The 23,295-nt window shown below is 43.4% G+C and overlaps 1 protein-coding gene across 3 annotated transcripts in view; it reads left to right on the forward strand.

Moving 5' to 3' along the window:
- The window catches only part of NPAS2 (neuronal PAS domain protein 2), a 90,055-nt gene that overhangs the window by 62,482 nt on the left and 4,278 nt on the right, over positions 1-23,295 (forward strand). The window contains exons 10-19 of one of the 3 annotated variants that reach the window (XM_048494275.1): positions 2,731-2,837; positions 5,602-5,749; positions 8,176-8,257; positions 9,329-9,470; positions 13,078-13,178; positions 15,842-15,976; positions 19,730-19,924; positions 21,093-21,277; positions 22,050-22,142; positions 22,898-23,084. In XM_048494275.1, coding sequence (XP_048350232.1) covers positions 2,731-2,837; positions 5,602-5,749; positions 8,176-8,257; positions 9,329-9,470; positions 13,078-13,178; positions 15,842-15,976; positions 19,730-19,924; positions 21,093-21,277; positions 22,050-22,142; positions 22,898-23,084 — 1,375 coding nt within the window. The remainder of the gene's footprint in view (positions 1-2,730; positions 2,838-5,601; positions 5,750-8,175; positions 8,258-9,328; positions 9,471-13,077; positions 13,179-15,841; positions 15,977-19,729; positions 19,925-21,092; positions 21,278-22,049; positions 22,143-22,897; positions 23,085-23,295) is intronic. The other 2 variants (XM_048494276.1, XM_048494277.1) reach the window with 2 other exon arrangements.

A 23,295-nucleotide genomic window follows, 5' to 3' on the forward strand; every position in this document is an offset into this window, starting at 1 on the left:
TTTTGAGGGGGATGTCTGTAACAACACAAATATGCACATATTGCAGGTTCTATAATCGTATCACCATAACTTTGCAAACATCCTCCTCAAAAAAAAGGAAAAACAACATGTGCATGGGATCACTAGGCAAAACAAATTTTATTCAACTACTTTTAACAGCAAAATTGCACCCAGATGAGCTGCAAGCAGAGGAAATCTCTGTGGGGAGTCTTCATGGAGAATCTGCTGCAGCACACAAAATGCGGAGCGCAGCTGTGAAACTAACAAGAGCTCCGTGCGGTCGGCGGGAAAGAAGATCCATTTTGGCTGGCAATACTTGTGCTCTCCCGTGCTATGGGAACACAGAAAGCCAAAACAGATCTTTTTATAACATCCTGAAGATGTTATATTTATGGTGCGTGGAATCCACCAGTGTGTAACAACCAGCGAAATCAAGAAACCAAACTAGCTCACATTAGAGATGTTTGCAACAGTAAAATTAGATGTTCATTTTACGAGTACACAAAAAATATTTCTAGGCCTTTATAGCCGGGCTGCATACAATTATTATTGTACATTTGGGATCTTCCTTTTTCTAACCTTGAGACTTTATAAAAAGTATGAGTGGACGGTTCCTGACATGCTTGCTAACCTGCAGGGACGTAGGTAAGGGGGGGTTCATGGGTTTAAACCCCCCATTACATATCTGGCAGGGGGGCCAGGTGCTCCTGCGCTCCAGCTGCACTCCCCTTCCGCCCCAGCTGTGCCTCCCACCAGGCTCAGGCAACCGAGCAGCGGCGCTGCAAAGGCGTCAGTCCCTCCCACTCCGACCAAGAGGCCAGTGCACAGGGCGTGCGCGCGCAGCAGAACTAAGGGAAGCCACCCGCACAGGCAGCTGGCATCGCACGCTTGCAAGCTGCAAACCAGCTGGCTGGGGAAAGAAAATCTCACCTCTCGTGAGAGCTTCCAGGCTCAAAACCTGTTTCCTGAGAGGTGAGACTTTCTTTCCCCCACCGGCTGGCTTGCAGCTTGCAAGTATGTGATGCCGGCTGTAACGGAGTTCTTATATTCCGGGCGAGGGAGAAATATTATCCCACCACTAGCCACCAATTGTAATGGGACTGGTGACCTACAATCAAGGTTCCCACTACACTGACTAGTGGGGTTTCCTTTGCCACCCACAATATCCCAGGCTAGTGTTCAGGGATCTTCTTTTTACTCTGCTGCCACCATTAAAGAGAAGGAACTAGGAACTACTGCTGGCTGCCAAATATATAAAGGATCCCACCTCACATTCGCTCTTGGTCTGAGGGGAATGTCCTTCAGAGTCCCATATACAAAAATGGAGGGAACTCAAAATTGGCTGGGATTCTAGTCTCACAGACAGGCACTCTTCAACCTCTCACACACAAACACAGGCTGGCACGAGGGTAACTTGAACACAAAGAATTAAATTTATTTTAAAAACAAAAGAAAAACTTCTTAAACTGGCTCAGAGAGGTACTAACGCTTGATGGTTTCAGAGAGGTTCTTTTCACTTAAAAGTTACAGAGCTTCAGATGTTACTTAGGTTTCACACACACACACAGACACACGCAGGTGTCTCTTCAGGAACGATTTTGCTTTAGATCTACTAAATTTCTTCACAGACAGACACTAGTCCTTTCTGATCCACAACCCACTGAATACACACACACACACACACACACAAACACACACACACAGTCTATGCCCTGTGAGTTTCTGGCATACAAAGCCTCCCTCTCTCACACTAATCCCAAACTGGCCTCACTGCCACTGGATTGGGCTTTACCCAGACTGGTGTTACACAGGGGCTGGACAGACTCCTCGGTCTGGTCAGTGTCTACTGACAAGCCTCTGGCCGGCACTTCACTCTGCACCAAAAAACCAGTGCCTTCCTTCCTCTCACAAGCTTCCTTCGCTTGACGAGAGTCACTGGAATCCTGCCAGCTATCTGAGCTGGACCAGAATTCCTTTACACCAGAGACAGAGCTGAGAAACTTCACTCCACAGACTCTGCTCTCAAGTGAACACAAGCTGTTCTCTTCAGAACTCTAAACAAACAACTGTCTGACAGGCTCTCTCTGTCTTTCTGTTTATCTAGCAGCGTTTTAGTGCCCCCTTACATTGGCCAGGGGCAACAGTGCCTTCCATCGACCAATCACCTGGCTTTTATTTAAATTAGGGCCTGCTGCCTTACTTTTACTGTCACCCAGGCCTCTTTAAGCAGGCCTGCTTCACACTAGCCCTTCAGGGTGGGGCAAGTCCATTACACCGGCTGCCTGTGCTGGTGGCTTCCCTTAGTTCTGCTGCACGTGGGCACTCGTGCACCCTTCCCAGGGGTGGGTGGGGGTGTGGCCCCGCCCCTGAGCCCGCTCCCTGAACCTACCCCATAAAAAAGCTATACCTACATCACTGCTAACCTGTCACTCACTGATCACCATTATGAGTGAATCAAAATCCAGTTGCTCAGTAGAAATTACTGATGTAAATTTGCCATCCTTGCTATTGTCTTTTGTTCTTTTCTTCTGCTTTCCCTAATTTCTTTTTAAAAACAAGTTATAGAGTTTCCTTCCCTTCTTACCTCCAGTTGCCCACTGTAGAGCCAAGCATTATCTTATCTACTTTTGGGTTGCAAGCCCAATCTTTTGGAACAGGATTGCAGGAGAGGTGTCAAGCACAGCTGCTCTTATTTCAATGGACTAATATTGGTATTTTGTCCTAATGCAGAGCACCACCAATCATAGGATATTTGCCTTTTGAAGTGCTGGGTACTTCTGGTTATGATTATTATCATGTAGAAGACTTACAGCTCTTGGCTCGGTGCCATGAACATTGTGAGTATTTCATTGCCAGCAGTTATGGGAATTCAGAGAAATGCAAAGGGGTGAATGAAATTCAGCTACCAGACTGAACTGGTTATACCACTATATTTGGTGAATACATACACCCCCACACTATATTTAGTCAGCAAATTTAATTCCGTTTTATTTCAGCTTTTCTCAATTATCTATCACCTACATGGCCACATCATAGAGTTCAAAGACTGTTATTAAGAATATCAATTTGAGGCTAATTAAGTGTGTCACATAAGCTAATTTTAGCCATATTTTATTCATCATGTGGCTGCATTGCCCAGCTATTAAAGAGAGATGAAATGATGTTGGAGGTGACACTGTCAGAATTGTGCAGATTGCTAACAGTGTTCGAGAGTCACTAATTATTGCTAATTACCAGAGCTAAAACAGAATTATATTTTAAAGGCTTTGCATAAGTTGAATAAACAAATATTAAATAAATCCACTGAAATTTGTGATTTCTCTCCTATTGTTCTGTCCTTATGATTTCTGTCCTATGGTTTAATTGTTAGTCATTTGAGCAGTGCCAGTCAAAAGTAATCCTAATCTTAGAGGTGTAGAGGACAAAGACATCTGTCAGGCCTAGTTCAAACATGGCGCTAGTTTGACAGACAGCTAACACATGAGATTTTTTATGAACTCAAGAGTCTCCCTGAAACTGTGCTGCTACTTATGAAAAGAAACTATGTGGCGTTAGACTGCACCCCAGAGATCTGTAGCCCTTACAGATACTATCTCACCCTGCTTCTTAAGTGTTTCTACAGGCAGAACTACTGTTCAAATAAGATGTTAAGCCCATATGGGGAAGGACTTGCCTGGCCTGCATCATGTTTAAAACAAGCCTGAGTAATACCATTGGCAATGAAGTTGAGAGATTTATTTATTTAAGCATTTTGAGGTACTTTTCTTCCTGAATGGACACTAAGCAGCTTATAAAAAGGGGGACATTTCCAAATTAAAATAACAGAGAAAACCAACAATTTGCACTAGCCTGGGTTTGCCAAGATGACTATCACAAGATGCATGCAAAAGGGGAAAAGCCCTCAGGCTCACACCCAAGTGCTTGTACTTCTTACCTGGCCAGTCTAAATAGGAAGGGGGAGGGGGGAGTCAGCCACAATGGATCTTGGCTATTAGTGTCTTGGAGCCAGCAAGCTAGCAGCAGAATCCTCATTTCCCCCTTCTACCAGGAATACTTTTGATCCCATCTAGGCTAAATACTTGCAGAGAAACAGTCAGTACAGATGGGTCTCTGCTGCTACTAGCTTGCTGCCAACAAGATGCTCCTCATTTCCCCTCCTCTGTCAGCTAAAAGTGTCTCACTAGCAATAGAATAAGTCAGGAGCAGCTCCACTAACATCAATGGGGAGACTTCCCCTTTAAAATTCTGAACATGTAGATTAGAATGTCATATATGGAGTGAGCATGAAAGATAAGTTATTGCAAGCAGAAAATAATGCACATTGTTTAACTAGAAAAGTCACAGGGAACACTCTGGATCAGGGGTCAGCAATCCATGGCTCTGGAGCCGCATGCGGCTCTTTCGTCCTCGTACTGCGGCTCTGCGGTGGCAATGCCAACAACTGCAAGTTGCACTTGGGACATGTTCCCTGCCCCCTCCTTCCTTCCTTCCTTCCTTCCTTCCTTCCTTCCTTCCTTCCTTCCTTCCTTCCTTCCTTCCTTCCTTCCTTCCTTCCTTCCTTCCTTCCTCCCTCCCTCCCTCCCTCCCTCCCTCCCTCCCTCCCTCCCTCCCTCCCTCCGGCGTCCTTTCCCCTTTTTCCCTCATCTGGCGCCTGGGAAGGAGAGGAAAGGATGTCGGAGGGAGGAAGGAAGGAATGAGGGGGCGGGGAAGGAGGCGCACTCACCACGTCCCAAGTGCAACTTGCCATCATTGGCATTGCCGCCGCTGTCTATCCTGCCCGCTTGACTGAAGGCAGGGCTTGAGGGGGCAGGGCTTGGGGAGGCGGGGCCAAATGGCTCTTTGGGTGCTAAAGGTTACCGACCCCTGCTCTGGATGGTTCTAATTCTTCAAAAGTTATACTTACTGTTTAGGGTAACAGTGAATGTAATTTGTTATAAAATTTACATCAATGGCTGTGCTGAACTATGTACATTTCTTCACACAGTGATAATTTCAAAAGTGGACAATTGGGAGGAAAAGATTCTTAACAAATCCCCTAATGGTGGTTTCTTCTTGTGGCAGTTTCAGTTCTTTCACTGGAATCTGTGTTTGGAAGAGCTCAGTTGGGACATTAAGCCATAAAAAGTTCGGTTTTTCAGAAATTAACAAAGTTTAGACTTCCTTTGTGTTTCAACTAATGAAAAACATAGTTTGCTAATGAGAATGAGCATGGTTTTATTCACTAATGAATGATGCCATAACAGAGAATATATATTTGTGTTGCTGATACATCTGCATGCAGAAGACATCACAATGCATATTTGACACCACTAAACTTGTTGGATGTGCCTGATACAGATGCAGCTGCACATCCACAACAAGACCCACTATTCCTATGCAAAAAAACAGAAACATACAAGTCAGATAATTATGTGAGTTGATGCTGTTCATGTGAACATATGCTACCACTATCCATTCAAAACAAGAAGTCTGGTGTCCATTGGGGAATTTGTGTTTACCCGGGAACCTGCTGAGAAGCTCACAGAATTATTTTTTAAAGATATTTTTTCATGTTTTGAATTTTGTCACACCGACTGTGCATTTTCCTCTCTCCACAAATAGTGATGCAGTTTGGCAAAGGGAAGTCTTGCTGCTATCGGTTTCTGACCAAAGGACAGCAGTGGATCTGGCTGCAAACGCATTACTACATTACGTACCACCAGTGGAACTCCAAACCAGAATTCATTGTATGCACACACACGGTAGTAAGGTATGGGGAAATGCAGTGACATTGCTGTTGTCCCTAATCTGTAGGGTCTTCACAGGAGAACAAAAGAACATAACAGAATTGAATAAAGCATGATATTCTGGAGTCCTAGATCTCCCCATACTTCAGTATCTTTTCTCTTTAGCAATTCAAGTCTTGGGACAGAATTAAGCAACCTCTGCTACCCTAACATCTGACATGCTTCAGAAAAACAACCTTTTTCTGTTCTTTATGGCAGTTGAAGACAATGGCCACTGCTCCTTGCTTTGATTTCAAGGGAAGTTCAGGTGTTCTGAGCTTTGGGGACTTTTAAACTAACTTGGTGAAAGAGTAAAATAGTGAGTCCCAGCTCATACAATAAAACACCAGTATTGTGCCTACTTATAAGGCATCCCCCTTTATGGCAAATGTTTAACTATTCATTTCCACCAGTTATACCATGCCGTTGCAGTCCTGTATGTTTGCTATGGCATAAAGAACATAGCAAGGTATTTCATAAGAATGGTTTATTACATAGAGCAACGTTAATGAGGTTGCATTATAAGCAGCTGCTGTAAAATTTGTTGCATGTGTAATTCAGACTGAAATAAAATTCTATTTAGCTGTGGATTAGATCCCATGGAGGATTTCCATTGATGGAAGGAGGGGGCAATTTTTATTGAGTCCTTCCTCCCATGGCAGACACCAGTTCACCCTTTGTGCTGTTCATGCAGGTCTCCTGTACCACAGAAGCAGAATTTTAGGAGTACCCTTGGGGCTGTGCAGGGAGATGAGAAACTTATTTTCGGCAGGATCCAAGACTATTTATGGTTAAATTGTTCAAAGAATGTACCGACATTCTTATGCACATTTATAGGAATAATGTACGGTATGTTGTACTAGTGTTATAAAAAGTTGGCTAGACTAAGACATGCTGATCTAATCTCCAGAAAAACAGAAATTGAAATTAAGATTGCAATCCTACAAATGAGTTCAGCATAAGAGCTCCTTTACATATTGCGCAAAAAGAAACCTGTGTTTGTCACCATAAGTGCAGAGTTGTGATCTATTTTAGCTCTTTGATATATTATTATCATTATTTATTATTTTATTCAGTTCATAGGCTGCTCTTTCCCTTAGGTCTGCTTCCAACATAGAGTATAGCAAAATCAATAAAACAAGACTCAGCACTTAATTCCAATAGGGTTAACAGTTAAATTGCAGCCCCAAAATCCTCACTCCAGAAATTAAAGAAAAAAAGGAAGGGAAAGAAAAGGGGTAGAGGGAGAGGGAAGCCTACTGGATGGATACTGTTGCTGCCTGAACCATAGACCTGGTGGAACAGCTCCATCTTACAGACCCTGTCAAACTGTGCTCAATCACCCAGGGCTCAGGTCTTGCTTGACAGAGTATACTTGTATAACATGAAATGCTGAAATGAACGTTTATTGTGTACATACTTCAGATTTTTACATGACTGTAACATACAAGCAGCCTCAGACTCCAATTTTTTCTATAGGTCTTACTCCCAGGCAAGAATATATACGATTACAGCTTTGTTCTCTTTGTTCTTTTGCATTTATAATAAAACAGGCAGAAGCTGAATATAATGATCTGTATTCAACCACTCAGCAAAGTCTGAAGGCTTTCTCCTGCTTAAAGAATCTTCCTTGTACTTAAGTGGCTCTTTTTTCAACAGAACAACCTCTTAAGCTGGAGGAAGGCTCCTTAGGAAGCTGGAGGAAGGCTTCAGAACTTGCTTTTCAAGCCAACTTTGTTGAGTGCCAGGATATAGACCAGTGTTACTATATAGATATGGATTATTTCATTTATTAGATTTAATATCTTGCCCCTCCCCTTTCAGGCTTTGGGCAGCAAACAACAATTATAAAATAGCAAACCATTTGAAAACATTCAAGTCCTTAATAAATACAATCCAGTGACAATTATCATTGTCTGGAATCTACACAACAAAGGGCTGTGGTCAAGATGACAAAAACACTGATTAGACAGCAATGAACCACAAGCTGACAAGAGCTGATAATGGTTGGGAAAAGCTGATGGAGGAGGCCTCCTGATGTTAACCGTAGCTGCCTCAACCATATGCCTGATGGAACAGCTCCATCTTACAGTTTTTGTGGAACTGCATTAGGTCCCACAGGGCCCTGGTCTCCTCATACAGAGTGTTCCACCAGGCTGCAGCCAGGGCCCCAGGTTGAGGCCAGCCAGACTTCCTTGGGGTCAGGGACTACCAGAAGATTTGCATTCGTCAAGTGGAGTGATCTCCAGGGAATGTACCAGAAGAGACAGTACCATCTGAGCTGTGTGTTCTAATTGCGCAGTTTATCAAATAATTAAAATAATTATCAAGTAATAAAACTGTAGCCAGTTGCTGTCTTAACTGTGAAATGAAATATACGTCTTCACATAAATATATAATTTTAAATCAGTTATTCAGATGTTCGAGTGGAAAGGAGACCAGATTTAATCTTGAAAGATGGTTCTTCGGAGATAATCTCTTCTGTATTGAAGGTATCCTCCAATTATTACTTTCTGTTTTTGTTTTTGTTTTTCTATTTTCTGGTTTATGTAATGTATATTCCAGCAATCAACAAACACTGGGATAGTTGTTTTCATGGTACCTTCATGTGAGCTTATCATGTGTTTGGATCTGAGCAAGACATGGTAGTGACTGGGAGTTCGATTCTCTGGTGTCAGGTTGTACACTCAGCTTTGGGAGGAAAAAGCAGGGGAAAAAATCAAAGCATGTCACTGAAAATACAAAAGCCATCAGCTCGTTAAATGGCTTGCAAACACTAGGTGAGAAACACAGATTCCCTAGAAGAGTGACAGCTGAAGAAAAACATGGCACTTATGTTTACACATATATACATAGGGAACTATATACATAGGGAACTATATATTTGCACCATGACCTTTCTTGGAATTTTAGCCATTTTCCCCCCAACAAATTTGTGCATGCGGTTGTGGGGGAAATGGCTAAAATTCCAAGTAAGGTCATAGTGCAGATGGTAAGGGTAACCATTTACTGACCCATGGAGTGAGGTCACATCACAATATTTACTAGGCAAATTATGTTTATGGGGTAGTTTGCCATTGCCTTCCCCAGTTGCCTACACTTGACCCCACCCACCCCCAAAGCTGGGTACTCATTTTACTGACCTTAGAAAGATGGAAGGCTAAATCAACCTTGAGCTGGCAATTTGAAACCAGCTTCCAGTAGAATTGAACTCAGTTCATGAGCAGAGCTTTGACTGCAGCACTACATCTTGCGGCTAGGTTAGGTACTAGAGCTGACATTTATATTATTCACAGATGTTGCTGAAATCTGGCTTCATCTCTTTTGTTCTGTTATGGGAGTTCTCCATTGAGAAAGAAAAATAAAGGTCACTTTATCGTGACCTTGTTATGTTATGAAGACTAAAAACTGGTGTACCTAAAACTACAGTATTAAAGAGTAAATATTTAAAAGAATTATTTTTTTAAAATGTGCTAGCGTAAGGTTTATAACAACTGTAAAGCTTGGGTTTGAAACTATGCAAAACATTTCAGATATAATACAATATTTACTTTGTTTTTAAGGACAGTGGTTCAGACTTGGATCCTCAACAGCACTTTAATGCACTTGAATTAGACGTACCAGTTCTCAACACCAGTACAACACTTTCTGCATCATCTCAAGATTCACAGAAATCTTTGACAACATCCTTATCTGACACAGCATGTAAGTTGTGGTTGCTGTACAAACAATAATTCCAAAATGTTCAGTATAACATATCACTGTAAAAGTCATAATGTCTCAAAAGAGCAAAGGTTATCTTTATACAAAAATGTATATATAACATAGAGAATATGTATGTCTACATATGTATTGTCAAAGGCTTTTGCAGCCAGAATCACTAGGATGTTGTGGATTTTCCAGGTTGTGTGGCCATGTGGCAGCCACACATGCAGGGGAAACATCAGGAGAAAATACTACTGGAACATGGCCACACAACCTGGAAAACCCACAACATCCTATGTATACATACATAGAGAAAATAATTAACAGAAGGGAAAATGCTGATAACATCTAAAGTCATTATTAGCAGCCAACATTCATGAAGATCAAGAAAATACAAACTGAAAGATAGATTCAGCTGCATTATGATATGAGAGCATCGGTTCCAGAATACACAGTAGAATTTACCTTTGAGAAAAAATACATACTGGCAGTAAGGTAGCTAGTTAATATCAATAACACAGCAGCTCTATGCATTTAAAGCCATATACAGTCATCAGCTTTTTAGTTCCTTCTACAAGAAGAAAAATCCTGAACAGAAATGAAGCATTTTCCTTTCATAAAAAATGAAAAATTCACTCTGATTCACATAAACTGTTAGTAGTTAAATAATGGTATTTGAATAGCTGTGTTTCTAAGTGTTTGAGGTACTTTATTTTAAAAGTATTTCTTTGCTCCTTTAATAAAAGTTTGATGTGGAAAAATGGGGAGATGAAGCTTTTCATGGCATAACTGTTGCAGATCAAACTGATAATAAAGGGATAGCTAGAGGGACCAGTTTAAAATTAGCAACCCTAAAAGTCATTTTTAATGACCCTTTAAGGTAAGTTGGTATTATTATTCCCATAATTAAGGATGGGTAGAATGAGGCTTAGAAAATAGCTGCTGGACCAAGAAATTTTCCAGCACACTACTGATACTTTTAGCAACTAGGCTATAACAGCTATGTGGTGAAAACTGCTAATTTCTAAGCACATAGAACTTTCTATTTGACAAAGATTTCAAATTTGTTGACTGGTTAAGGAACTACCTGGTAGAGCAGTTTGAAATTATGGTGTATGATACAGATACAATAAAATTATAAATCTTACTGTTGGTAAATACTAAAAAATGATATCTGTTTTTTAACTTTTTTAAAATAAAGAGTACTGTATTCCTTTGGGCATCAGTTTAAGTAATCCTCATACTCTTGTGCCAAACCCCCCAAAGGAAAACAAAATGCATTCCAGTCTTTACTTTTACTATTGCTTTGGTCTTTGTACATCTTTCACTGAAAGAATTGAAAACTTCTTCATCAGAACTGCTGGAAAGCGCTGTTGATGTTCTTCAAGAGCTCAGTGAGGCCTGTGTTCTTTGGTAGAGCCATGACTCAGTGATAGAGTGTCGTTTTGCATGCAGAAGTTTCCAGATTCAATCTCCAGCATATCTCCAATTTAAAATCATGTAGAAGGTGGTATGAAGGACCTCCATCTGGGCCCCTGGAAAAATTGTGCATTGCTTTCATTGCCCTGGATGCAGAAACATGCATGTTAACAATGCAACTTTCATCCTTTGGGGGGGGGGGTGTTGTTTTTTAATCTGATTTCCCTTTCTACATATTCTTACAGTGACTTGCCTTTGCTTCTCAGGGATATGATCATCACAGCTGCTGTGCAACTTCCTGACCCCCCCCCCTTTTTTGTTTCTTTTATTCACACATATGCTATAGCAGGGGTCCCCAAACTACGGCCTGTGGGCCAGATCCGGCCCCCAAAAAACATTTATCCGGCCCGCTGGGCCAGGCCAGGGCTTTCCTGCTCTCCATCTCGCTTGCACCTGGGGGCCCGGTGGAAAAACAAACACAGGGGGGCCAAGCGCGACTCCTCCCTTCCTCCGCCCAGACGCCTCAACTCCAAGCGCCTTTCCCGCTCACCGCACTCCCTCCCAGCTTCCCGCGCTCCAGCTTGCAGCGATGAGGAAGGGAAGGAGGCGCTCCTCTGCCAGCTTTTCCCTGCCTCGCTCTGCTCAGGCCTTCCCAGAGCTGTGGGGCAAGCAAGCGGCGTCTCTCCTGGAAAAAACAGCCGGCAGAGGTGGAGGAAGCGGCGGCAGCTCCGAGAAGCTGTGACTAGCCCAGGGGTAGGGAACCTGCGGCTCTCCAGATGTTCAGGAACTACAATTCCCATCAGCCTCTGTCAGCATGGCCAATTGGCCATGCTGGTAGGGGCTGATGGGAATTGTAGTTCCTGAACATCTGGAGAGCCGCAGGTTCCCTACCCCTGGACTAGCCCATGGTCACCCAGCTGGCGTGTGTGGGAGTGTAAAGGCTAATCTGAATTCCCCAGTTAAGTCTCCACAGCTCAGGTGGCAGAGTGGAGAATCAAACCTGGTTCCTCCAGATTACCTCTTAACCTCCTACACCACAGCTGCTCCTTGGCGGACAACAAAGACTTGGCATGGCAGCGCTGCAGAGCGAGGGGCTGGATCAGGCAAAATGACAACCATCTTTGACAGCACTTATGTCTGTGAACAGACTTTTTTCCAGAATGAAACATCTGAAATCTCCAACCAAAACTAGACTAAGTGATGCACACTTGCATCACTTGTTACGACTAGCAGTGACAAATATCGAACCTGATATTGACCATTTCATTAGCCAAAAGCAGGCCCATAGTTCCCATTGAAATACTGGTAGAGTTTGTTGTTTTAACTTTACTTGTTCTTTATTTTAAATATTGTATTTGTTCCCGTTTGGTTTTTTTACTTCAAAATAAAATATGTGCAGTGTGCATAGGAATTTGTTCATAGTTTTTTTTTATAGTCCGGCCCTCCAACGGTCTGAGGGACAGTGAACTGGCCCCCTGTTTTAAAAGTTTGAGGACCCCTGTGCTATAGTTTTGTAACAGTTCTGTTAATATTTGATAGAGATCAGTTGGCAACAGATTGTTACAGTGCCGTTCTAACTTATAAATAAGTATCCTTCCATCCATTTTGCAACTCCCCCTCCCTGTGAGCACATGGGAAAGAATGCATGTAGGTGGAGCTTTACATGTTCGTGCTGTTCAGAGGTACTATATCTCTTATGGAGTGAAGAGCTGCTATGCTGAAAACAAACGGGAAAATTGTGTACACACAGTTCTTTCTTGCTTGCATATGTTCCTTTTTTCTTTCTAATTCTGCCACAGTTTGAAACAATGAGAAAATGCTTGTGAAGGAGCATCTGTTGCTCTTGGTTCACACTTAAGTCTATTTCTAAAAAGAAAGTACAGTGTAGCATGAAAGAATCCTCTGACAACTTCAATAATGCATTTGTTCTACAAGAAAGCCAAAATGCTGCAGGCAGGAACAGGAATAGAAAAGAAGCCAGTATCTCAGATCTGAGATTCTAAGATGTAGTTCTTTCATCTAGTTCCATGTCTTAGTGACTGATGTCTGTTAATTCTGTAGCTGGCTTCATTCTTATATAGATATTGCAGAGATCCAGTCTTTTGGGGGGGAGGGGTATTAATAATAGCTATAACAATTGTCATGAATGGTGATAAATTAGTAAACAGATTTTATTATTCTCCTACAGCCACAACTACAAAGCTCCTCCCAGAAGCTCCCTCCTTACAAAGAACCCCCAGTGTACCCCAGGACTTAGTGCAGAGACCCAGCCAACCTGCAGCTGTTCAGGTAAGGCTTCAAATGTTTGTTGAAGTGAACAGAAGCAACCACAGGAGTTACATTACCTAGGCATATTTTTAATTCATATTAAACACCATCAGTCATTTCCGAGAAAGTTAGGAAATATTACTCTTCCATTTTCTTCTGCAGTACCCAGAACATGAAGCACACATCATCATATACTCTAATAGTCACATGTGGGCTCATCTGAGGATACCTAAATCCATAGATCTGGCTGACTTTGAATAAAAATAGATCTAAAAAGTTGGGGGGCTTCCAAGGTTTGCAGAAAAATCTGAAAAGGTTTAAAAATATATTAGGGGTTTTAAATCCCCCCAAAACAAATGCACAGACAATGCTGTCTCCTCGACCTCCTCCTCTATAAGATAGTGGCAGCAGGAAGCCATGGCAGATGCAGCTCCATGGGCCTCACCTGAGTGGGGTTAGGATGGGAACAATTCTTGCAAACATTGGCGATAGGGGAGAAGCTTCAGTGGTCTGGTGGCTGAGGTTCGGAGCTGCACTTGGCTTGCTGGTGTTGGAAGGTATAGAAAGGGACAGAAATTCACAGGCCTGGTCATCAATAGTGTGGGGAGGAGAAACTTTGGTGGGCCCGACAAGCCATGTGGGGCTTTCCAGTATCAGCTGTGGCAGTGGGAACAAGCCTCAGCAAGTCTAGTAGCAGAGGCTGGGAACTGTGTGGACCTTGCCAGTGTTAGTTAGTCCACGTGGAAACCAGTGTCAGTCAGTGGGAGGGGGAACAAGTCTACAGACCTGGTGGCTGGGAGCTGTGCAGGGCTCGCCATCTTTGGGGGGAGGGGTCTTTGTGGGCCCAGCAGCAGCATTGAGAGGCATAAAGGTAAGAGAGAAAAGGGATTCTCTTGGGTGTTGTGGGTCCCTTGAGTGTTGTGTGTCCCTGCTTGTTCTAATGGCCAAGTCAGTTATATCTGAGGGTGCTTTAATCTGATGACTGGAGCTCTGACTGGGGAAGACAGATCTTTCTGCAAATGTAAATAGCGCCCTGTGTTTGCAGAAAAAACTGAAACCTAAACATAAATAAAATGAGGGGGGGGGGGTTAAAAAACCCAAAGTGATAAAAGAAATGCCTGTAGCTTTGAAAAACAGAAGTCCTTAGTGGCAGTTGCTAGGCAACCACAACATTTCCAGAACTTGGTTTCTGTGAGTAAAAGGCAGGAAAAGCGGGCAGGGTCCTTTCCAGGGCTGTTTTGTCTGGACATGGCAGCAACTTCTGGGAGACATGATCCTACCAGATTTGCATAACTAGGCTTGGCTTCTTGCGACTGTTCAACAGCAGCTACCTTATGAAAGGAGATGCCTCCTGCACGTCTTGCTGATTCCTGCTTGCTCATCCTATTTCATCATGTGTTTCCTATTTCCTTTATGTTTTTCCTTTGCAATTACTATGGAATGGGATACAACACACATCTATATAGTTCTTGAGAGGTTTATATACATAAAAAGAGACTTGGGCCTCAGTAGGAAAATTCATCATTGAAATCAAACTAGTCATGATACCACTCACTTCTGTTTTGCACTCCAAGTCTGTTTGTTTTGTCTTCCCCTTGGTTTATACATGCTTCATTTTTCACTGCATATATTTGCATATCTTTCAGTATAAGACTGGTGGATTCTGATTGCTGCAAATCTAAGGCCCTTTCCACACTGCAACGGTGCGGGGGTGCGTTGGCGTAAAAGACGCCGACACCCCCCTCCCAGGACTGTTCGCATGGATGATCCTGGGAGGGCAGCAGGCGGCGGTGCAGCCTTCGCACAGGCTGCGCCATCCCTGAAAGCTTACCTCGTACCCTGGCCTCTGGCTCATCGCAGAGGCCAGGGGACACGCCCACACAGGCTGGAGCGACAGCTCTAGAGTCACAGGCCAGGGGGGCATGTCCCCTGGCCTCTGCGACGAGCTGGAAGCCAGGAGACGAGGTAAGCTTTCAGGGATGGTGTGGGGGACATGGCGCCTTCCAGCTGCTGCCATTCGCACGGCAGCAGTTGGAAGGCGCTGTTTCCGGAAAACCTCGCTCAAGGAGCGAGGTTGGGAAACAGCGGCTTCGCGCTGCTGGGGGGGAGCGAGGGCGGCGTGGCTGCGATGCAAACAGCTCCCTAGGGACAGCCTTTTTGCCGTCCCTAGGGCGCTGTTTTTGTCCCTTGCAGAAAGGGCCTAAGCTTGGTTAGTATACACTTCCTAGTTATCATGCAATACTGTGCTCCCATTCTGAACTTTTTGTTGTGTCATATACCAGTAACATACATGATGCTATAGTCTCTTATAAATATAATAACTGACCCAAATTACTTTATAATATTATGCTTATCATTGATCGGCTGGCCATTTTAAGAAATGAAATGCAGTTTCAGTTTAAAATATTCTCTCTTATCAATAAAACAGCTGACCCCAAATCTACTTTATAGTATTATACTCATCATTGATTGGTTGGCCATTTTAAGAATGATCATAAAATGATGGCAATATCTTTAAACTGCAAGAGGCTCGAGAGGATGCAGCATTTCAAAAGAGAATAGAGTAATTTGTGCCCCAAGGAAAGAGTGTGAAATCATAGTTCTTCATGGTATTTTTCATAAAACTAGGGCAGTTTATACAACAGAAATTGGGTTTTTTTTCTTTTTTTCCTCTTTCATCCCAGTTTAATATGTTCCAGACAATCAAGGACCAGCTTGAACAACGAACTCGTCTACTGCAAGCCAATATTCAGTGGCAGCAGGAAGAGCTCCAGAAAATCCAGCAACAGCTCTGCATGGTACAGGATTCCAACATACAAGTGAGCACAGCACATCAATACCCAATTTTTTCCCCACCCTGGGCAACAGCTCCACCTAATAAAACATTTGGAGTTCAGTGGGGAAATGTTGTGCGAGATATTTTAATAGGCTGTTTCCGCACAGAGGCAGAAGCGGAAGCGGCTGGGTCGGCGCATTTCGTGCCGACCCAACAACGCTGGGACCATCCACATGGACGGTCCCAGAAAGAGCTGGGACGACGGCGCCGCAGAGCGCCATCGCCCGGCCGACCCGGCATGTCCCCGGGTCTCCGGCATGTCGCTGAGGCCTGAGGACACGCCCCCCCGCCCCTGCGTGCCTGCTCCAGCATCACAGGGCATGGGGGCGTGTCCCCAGGCCTCGGCGACGATGCCGGGATGCCCGGGACAAAGGATTTAAGTGGTCACGGGAGAGAGTGGGGAGGCTCCTTGAAGCTGCTGCTGTGCGAACGGCAGCGGCTTCAAGCCGGCGCGTTCCGGGAAAGTCGCGACTTCCCAGCGACTCCGGGCAACACGCCGGGCTTACCACGGTCGAGGCGGCGTACGCAGGGCGAGCGCAGCTTCGCTTGGAGATGGTGATGGTCTGGGGACGGTGTTTTTGCCGTCCCCAGGCCGCCATATTCCACCTGTGCGGAAACGGCCATAGAGAAATTATATCCCCTGTTAAGGCTATTAGGGAGGAAGGATGGGAACCTACCCAGGAAGGCTGAGTTAACCACCTTTCTTTCTCACTTGCCTTGAAAGCCCCTTGCTGGGGTCACCATAAATTGGTTGCAATTTGATGGCACTTATGCGGGTAAGGTTAGTAGAAATGAATATGGCGTGGCATATTTGTAACTGGGTTGGATACTCTTTAGGAAAATACATGAAGGTGCTCCTGATTAAACCTAGCAAATATCTTTTATCTATTTATTTTAGCATGCTTTAATTTCCCCTGTACTTTCTGATTTGCCTTTACCCATGAGTTCTTCTCAACTGGAGGAAAGGGAAAAGAAAATTTGGATTCTGTAGCAATGAGTTATTTGTTTCTTTTCTTATTCATTGTATTTCACTTGGAGTGCTATCCATCTCTTTATATACACTTCAAATCTATGAAGAATGCATGCTAGGGCACATGAGATAACATCTATAAAACAGTGCTTTACAGTTCAGGCTCTCTATTGAATGAAAATGTTCCTTAACTATAAATTCAGCATGATATTTCTCCTTCTGATATCTTTTTTTTAATGCTCTTGCTAAGCGTTTCCTTGTTTGATCAGCACAGATGGTTAAAATGTCCGATTTCCAGAGAGCATGTATGGAACAGCTTTCTTCAGTTGCTTTTCTCATATGATGGTGTCCTTTTCCAGATACGAGAGAAGCGCTATTGCTACTTCTTTCACGAGAATACTAATGAGGCTGCAATTAGAAGAGATTAATAATATGCTCCTCATGTCTTGACAAATTTGCAGGAAGAGACCTGAGATCAGTTGATGGCGCAATTGTGAACTCTCTGGCTTATCTACTTAAACTTGCTTACAGTCAGGGGCAGAGCTGGGATCCAACCAGTTCTCACCACTTCTCTAGAAGTGGTTACTAATTTTTTCAGAGTGCCGAGAAGGGGTTACTGAAGCAACCTCCCTGTCCAATAAGGACTGGAGGTGCGTGTGTGCATCTGCGCCACTGTTTGAATCCCACCACCATCAGAACCTGTTATTAAAATTTTTGGATCCCACCACTGGTCAGGGGGGGGAAACCCTTTCCATTGAGTGGGATTTTCAGCTGTTTATTGCTCTATCTAGTTAACAGCATGGTAGTAAAAGAAACTTGTGGTGCTTTCACATGGGATTCCCCCCCCCCCCACCACACACACACACACATGGGCAGCAAGAAACCTCACAGGAATCCAAACAGTAGGTTGTGGGGCCAAGTTGCTTTTACGTCTGTACTTTCATGTGGGCACAATGGAGAAGAGGGTGAAGAGTGGAGGAGCAGAGACAACAACATCCTCAAGCGGAGCGGGAAAGTTTGCAGATTCCATTCCTACCAGTTTCCAGTTTCCTTCCAGCTTTCACACCCCATATATTCTTGGACACTCAGATGTAGTTATTAGGAAAGAAAAACTTTCTATTCTGGTACAGTGGCATTTGAGGAACAATTTAATACTCTTACTATTTCTGGTTTTTCTTTCAAAAGGTAAAGGCTGTCCCCTGTGCAAGCACTGGGTCATTACAGACCCGTGGGTGATGTCATATCACTGTGTTTACTAGGCAGACTTTGTTTACAGAGTAGTTTGCGATTGCTTTCCCCAGTTGTCTACACTTTATCCCCAGCAAACTAGGTACTCATTTTACCAACCTTGGAAGGATGGAAGGCTGAGTCAACCCTTAGCCAGCTACCTGAATCCAACTTCCATAGGGATTGGACTCAGGTCATGACTGCAGTACTATAGTTTATCACTCTGCCTTATGGGGCTCAGTTTCTTTTAGCTCTCAACATTTAAACAAAGATAGTATCAAACTGCAGTTGTTACTCTCACAAACATCTAAAGACACATTTGTGTCTTCTTCTGTTTGTATATTCATAGCTAGGTAACTAAAATGCACCTCATATTACTCTCTTGACATGATTGATGCTGATGATTTCTGGAAGGAGACATAATCCAATGTATCTCAGTCAGGAAAGGAAATGTGTCTTTCCAGAGATAGTACAGGGGTCATGATTGTTGAGGACATAAGGCCAAGCTATATGTTCACCAAAATGTTCATTTAAACCCAGATGGCTGCATTTACTGAGAGGCATCTTCAAGAAAGGCAATATTTTCTGATTTCCCCCCTCCTTTTGTGATTTTCTGATTCTTCAATATTTTATGATTTGCCCCTCCCATGGTGTTCTTGGGAGGTCTTCTTTCTTCTAGAACCAGCATTTGGGAGGGGTATTTTGGGCTGCAGCACAAGAGGGAGTTTAGGAAGTTCTGCTCCATAGATTGTAATTCATTCCATCCACAGAAATATCTGGTGGATCCAAGCCATAAATTCTTCAATATTTCTTAATCAGATCTCAGAGAGCAAAAGATTTCTTATTATCCAGTTCTTAATGTAAAAACCGAGAAGTGTCATTTGGGCTTCATGCTGTACATAGAAGTCCTTCCATTATTCCAAGAAGTGTCAGAGATGATGATAGTTAGAGAGCTATGTCCATTCTGTGCATATAATCTATGGGTTGGATCCTGTGAATCTGCTAACAGAGGAACTTTCCTTTGGCAGAGACTTCTCATGAGGCAAGAGTGTCTTCTCCTGGGGAAGGTTCCCCAGGGAAAGGTTCCTTCCAGGCAGGGTGGAACCTTAACTAGTGCAGCAGATCCATGTGATTCAACCCTATCCCCTCTTGCATTTGTCTAGGGAAGCCTCCTGTCCCTCAGAAGAAAGGCCTCAGTCCAGTGAAAAAATTTCTGCAAGCAGAAGGACCCCCAGCCACTGAATTCAGATGTTCATCACTCTTTCCTCCAATAGTGGCCCATAACCCCCAGGAACAAGATTGGGAGAAGGCATTTGGGGATACTGTAGGAGGAGGGAACCATGAAAGTCATGCTGTTCAGGTGGAAGTCTTCACACTTGTGGAAAAACAGTACTGGACTCAATTGTTTTCTACAATTGAATCTTAGATCAAATTGAGCTTTCCAGTAAATCTATCAGAAACATTATTCACAGTATCACAATTTCGCCATTGTTTATGATTGTGGCTTAATTTGTCTGACATTAAAAAATCATTTTTCAGATGTTTTTACAGCAGTCTGAAGCATCTCTGAGTTTTGCCAGTCTACAACCACCACATCCTCAGGGGAAGTCAGAAGGGGCTTCTCAGCAGCAGCCTCAGCCAGCTATTCCAAGACCTCATCTTCAAGGACAGGCTGCAGTTTCTCAAGCAACAGACCGTGAAATATTAAGAGAAGAAGATATCCTACCAAGCCCGGTAAGCGTACCGTATTCTGCAGTTGTCCTACGGAGAAAAAGCGAATTGGGGAAACTTGCCATATCCACTTAGAGAGGTTTTTTTTTTAAGAGAGACACACTTGTGTTCTACACTTATTTTAATGTAATCCAGGTAATGCAAATCATCTTTACTCAGCAGTGTGTGTCGCTGCAAGAGTTCTTGTAGAGATGTAATTCCTCAAGCCCCGTTTTCGCTTTCTAGCCTCCCTGTGGCAAATGAGACCATTTCTAGCATGAATTTAATTTTTCTTCTTAGCCAGTGCAGACACAGTTGCCAGTGAGGACAGCTTTGCCCCAGACCTCTTCCCTCCACCCACAGCCAGCCCACTTAATCTCGTCCTCCCCACTTTCTCACACTGTTTTGCACACTTCCCCTCTCTAAATGCTTATATCAATACATCAATAGGAACAACACAAGCAGGGTCTGTTTCTGGCTCCACTTCACCCGCTCTGCTTCTGCCCTCCCTGATAATCAGGAGCACTGATTTCAAGCAAGACTGAATTTTAAAACAATTTTCCTGGCTGCAGCAGTGGCAGAAAGAGACAGAGAGAGAGAGAGAGAATGTGTGTATGGAGGGGAAGAGGGGGGGATCTAGCACATGATCCCCTTCTTCAGCAGCATGTGGTCCAGGGAATGGCTTTGCCTCTTTCTTTTGGAGTTGGTTATGTTGGAAAAGCGGCTACAAAATTGATATATGTGCTATCACAGGTATATCGATATAAATGCAATTTAATGGGCTTTAACAAAGCCCTTTATCTTGCAGTTATGGGTGTAATTAGATCTGTTCCTTTAAGAGAAGTTGATGGACAGAGTTGAGTGAATCAGGAAAAGATGCAGAGGCCCGCTGAGACCAGCAAGCTGGCTTTGGGGCAGGCAGAGAATGGCTCCATGTGTGTAAACACAAAAACGTGAGGAGACCCTCTGCAAGCCCACTGCACACTGAAGAGCCCCTGAAGAGCCTCATGGTAAGTGTTCTATGTTTAATGGGCCTTTGAAAACAGTGTAGAATGCAGTGTGAGAGGCTACACAGCTAAAGACAGAGGGAATCAACAGAAATCCCTCTTCCTTGTATGAGTGTCCTTCCATGTACATAGCAAAGTCTTGAATTCCATTCAAAGCCTTTAACTGTTGTTGTTAACTGTTCTAGGATCAGAAATCAGTGCGAACCACACCAGGCAGGCAAGAGAGCTGCCATTCTAGCAATTTAACTCCACAGTTCAACCACATTTCTGTACTCCCACAATCTGTGAGTCTAGCACCATCTGCTGAACTTCTCCAGGATAACAGCCACCAGCTTAGTACTCCAGAGTATGGCCATGACCGACAACTGAGGTAAAATCATTTTATAACAAAATTCTGGGTTCTTCCTTTTTTAAAAAAGGACACAATCGTCTGTTTGTCATATAGCAGTCACCTCACAAACGTGAACCATAAGACAAATATCATCTTGGAAGAAAGATGGTTATGAGGTTATAAGAGGTTATGAGGGAGCTTTTGAGGAACTGGTTTTGGCCTTTCAAGTTGCCATTCAATGGCTTGAAAGAATAGTTAGGGTAACAGTCTGCAGTAGAAAGTGTATTCCTATAGGAAAAAAGAATGTAAGCTAGGAATTTTTTTTTCTCTGCTTCAAGTTAGGTGTCTTCTAGATCAGAAGGACATTAAAGTTTATGGAATAGCTCCTGCAAATGGGAGAAAAAAGTGGCCCATGTTTATTAAACATGGGCTCATCTGGCTAGAAGTATCCCTGGCCCATAAACATTCAGAAGATGATTACATTGCATGGTAAGGGTATATAAATACTGCATGTGGTGGTGGTGGTGGTGGAGAATTCATGGCAGGATTTCTGTTTTCAGCAATTGCACTGTGGCAGTTTTATAAGAGAAGAGCCAGGTACTGTACATGTTTGATAATAAGGCCTGAAATTCCTTTTTATTCCAGAATGAATGGAAGTCTGTCTCTGAACCCAGTATCCGCTCAAGTGTTCTGGCTGCCAAACACACAAACTAGACTTTGCAGAACAATCCATCCTCCTTTTCCCTTATGTGCAACTTGCTTGTTCTTCATTGGCGTTGAATTGATATTTTTTTAATTTTCTGTTTCTTAGACTTTTACTCAGTCAGCCTATTCAGCCAATGATGCCTGGTCCCTGTCATGCAAGGCAGTCATCAGACATTGGTGTGGCTTCACATCAAACTAAGTATGTAATATTTATTTGGGGGGAAACATACATTTTGAAATACCTTTAAAGGGAGTGAGATCATGAAACTACTACTCACCCAGTGAGCTCCTTGGGTTAAGCAATCTATGTCAGAAGCAGAATGTCTCCACTTTTCTGAGCATCCAGATTCTGTACCTTCATTCTGTGTCACATAGTTTGTATGTTTACCCTCAGACTGAGTTTTCCTAGATCCTAGTTGCTGAATACTTCCCTCCTCCACTGATCAGGTACACCACTCTTCTTGTGCCACCTAGGTATTACTTTTTCAAGTACGTGAGAGCTAATGCGATGTAACAGCTATTAGAAGGAAGGGTTATGCATGTAATGAGGCTGGCCGCTTGAAAAACTGATGGTGCAAAATGGGACCGATGCCACAGTGCCTTTAAATAGTTTACTTATTCAGACCATAGTTTCTTTCTGTTTACGTTCCTATTTCTCTGGCCTGCTGAAAATAGCAAGACCACATTAACCCCAGAGGCAAAAAGGGTGGGTTGTTGTAACCCCTCTCACCTGCCTATTTCTCTGCTTTGCCCCCCATCTATCTCCTCCAGTACTTGTATGCATTTTCCAAATAGCCCTAGGCAAGCACAACTGAATAAATGTATTTTACTACCTAATATCACAAGTGCTCACAGAGAGATGCATCTCCCTAAAGGTTTTGAATCAGCAACACCTGCTATTCCTTCTTATGCCCATAATAACTGTGTGCTGGACTTTTTTGCCCCTGTTAATAGGTATTCTCAAAGCCTACAAGCATTCCAAAATTTGGAAGTGTCAGCTTCTGGCAGCAGTGCACCCATTGTGCTGATGGAACAAGCAGTATTACATCCCGGGTTCTCTGCAGCACAGCCCTCTCAGGCTTCACCTCTGCCATCTATGCAACTAGAACGTCAACCGCATCAACAGCAATGCTATCTCCAGGTGGGCTGGAACAGAAATGACAGACGCCTGTTTCAATCCTTCTAAGGAGAGGGGAGTAGAACTGGAATATAGTGTTTAGCGTGTTGGGCTGGGGTCAAGGATAGCCAGGTCCAAAACCCCACTCTGCCATGGAATCTTGCTGGGTGATCTTAGGCCAGTTATGCATCCTTAGCCTCACCTACCTCACAGGGTTGTTATGAGGATTAAAAGG

The sequence above is a fragment of the Sphaerodactylus townsendi genome, linkage group LG04, assembly GCF_021028975.2.
Source record: "Sphaerodactylus townsendi isolate TG3544 linkage group LG04, MPM_Stown_v2.3, whole genome shotgun sequence".
NCBI lineage: Eukaryota > Metazoa > Chordata > Lepidosauria > Squamata > Sphaerodactylidae > Sphaerodactylus > Sphaerodactylus townsendi.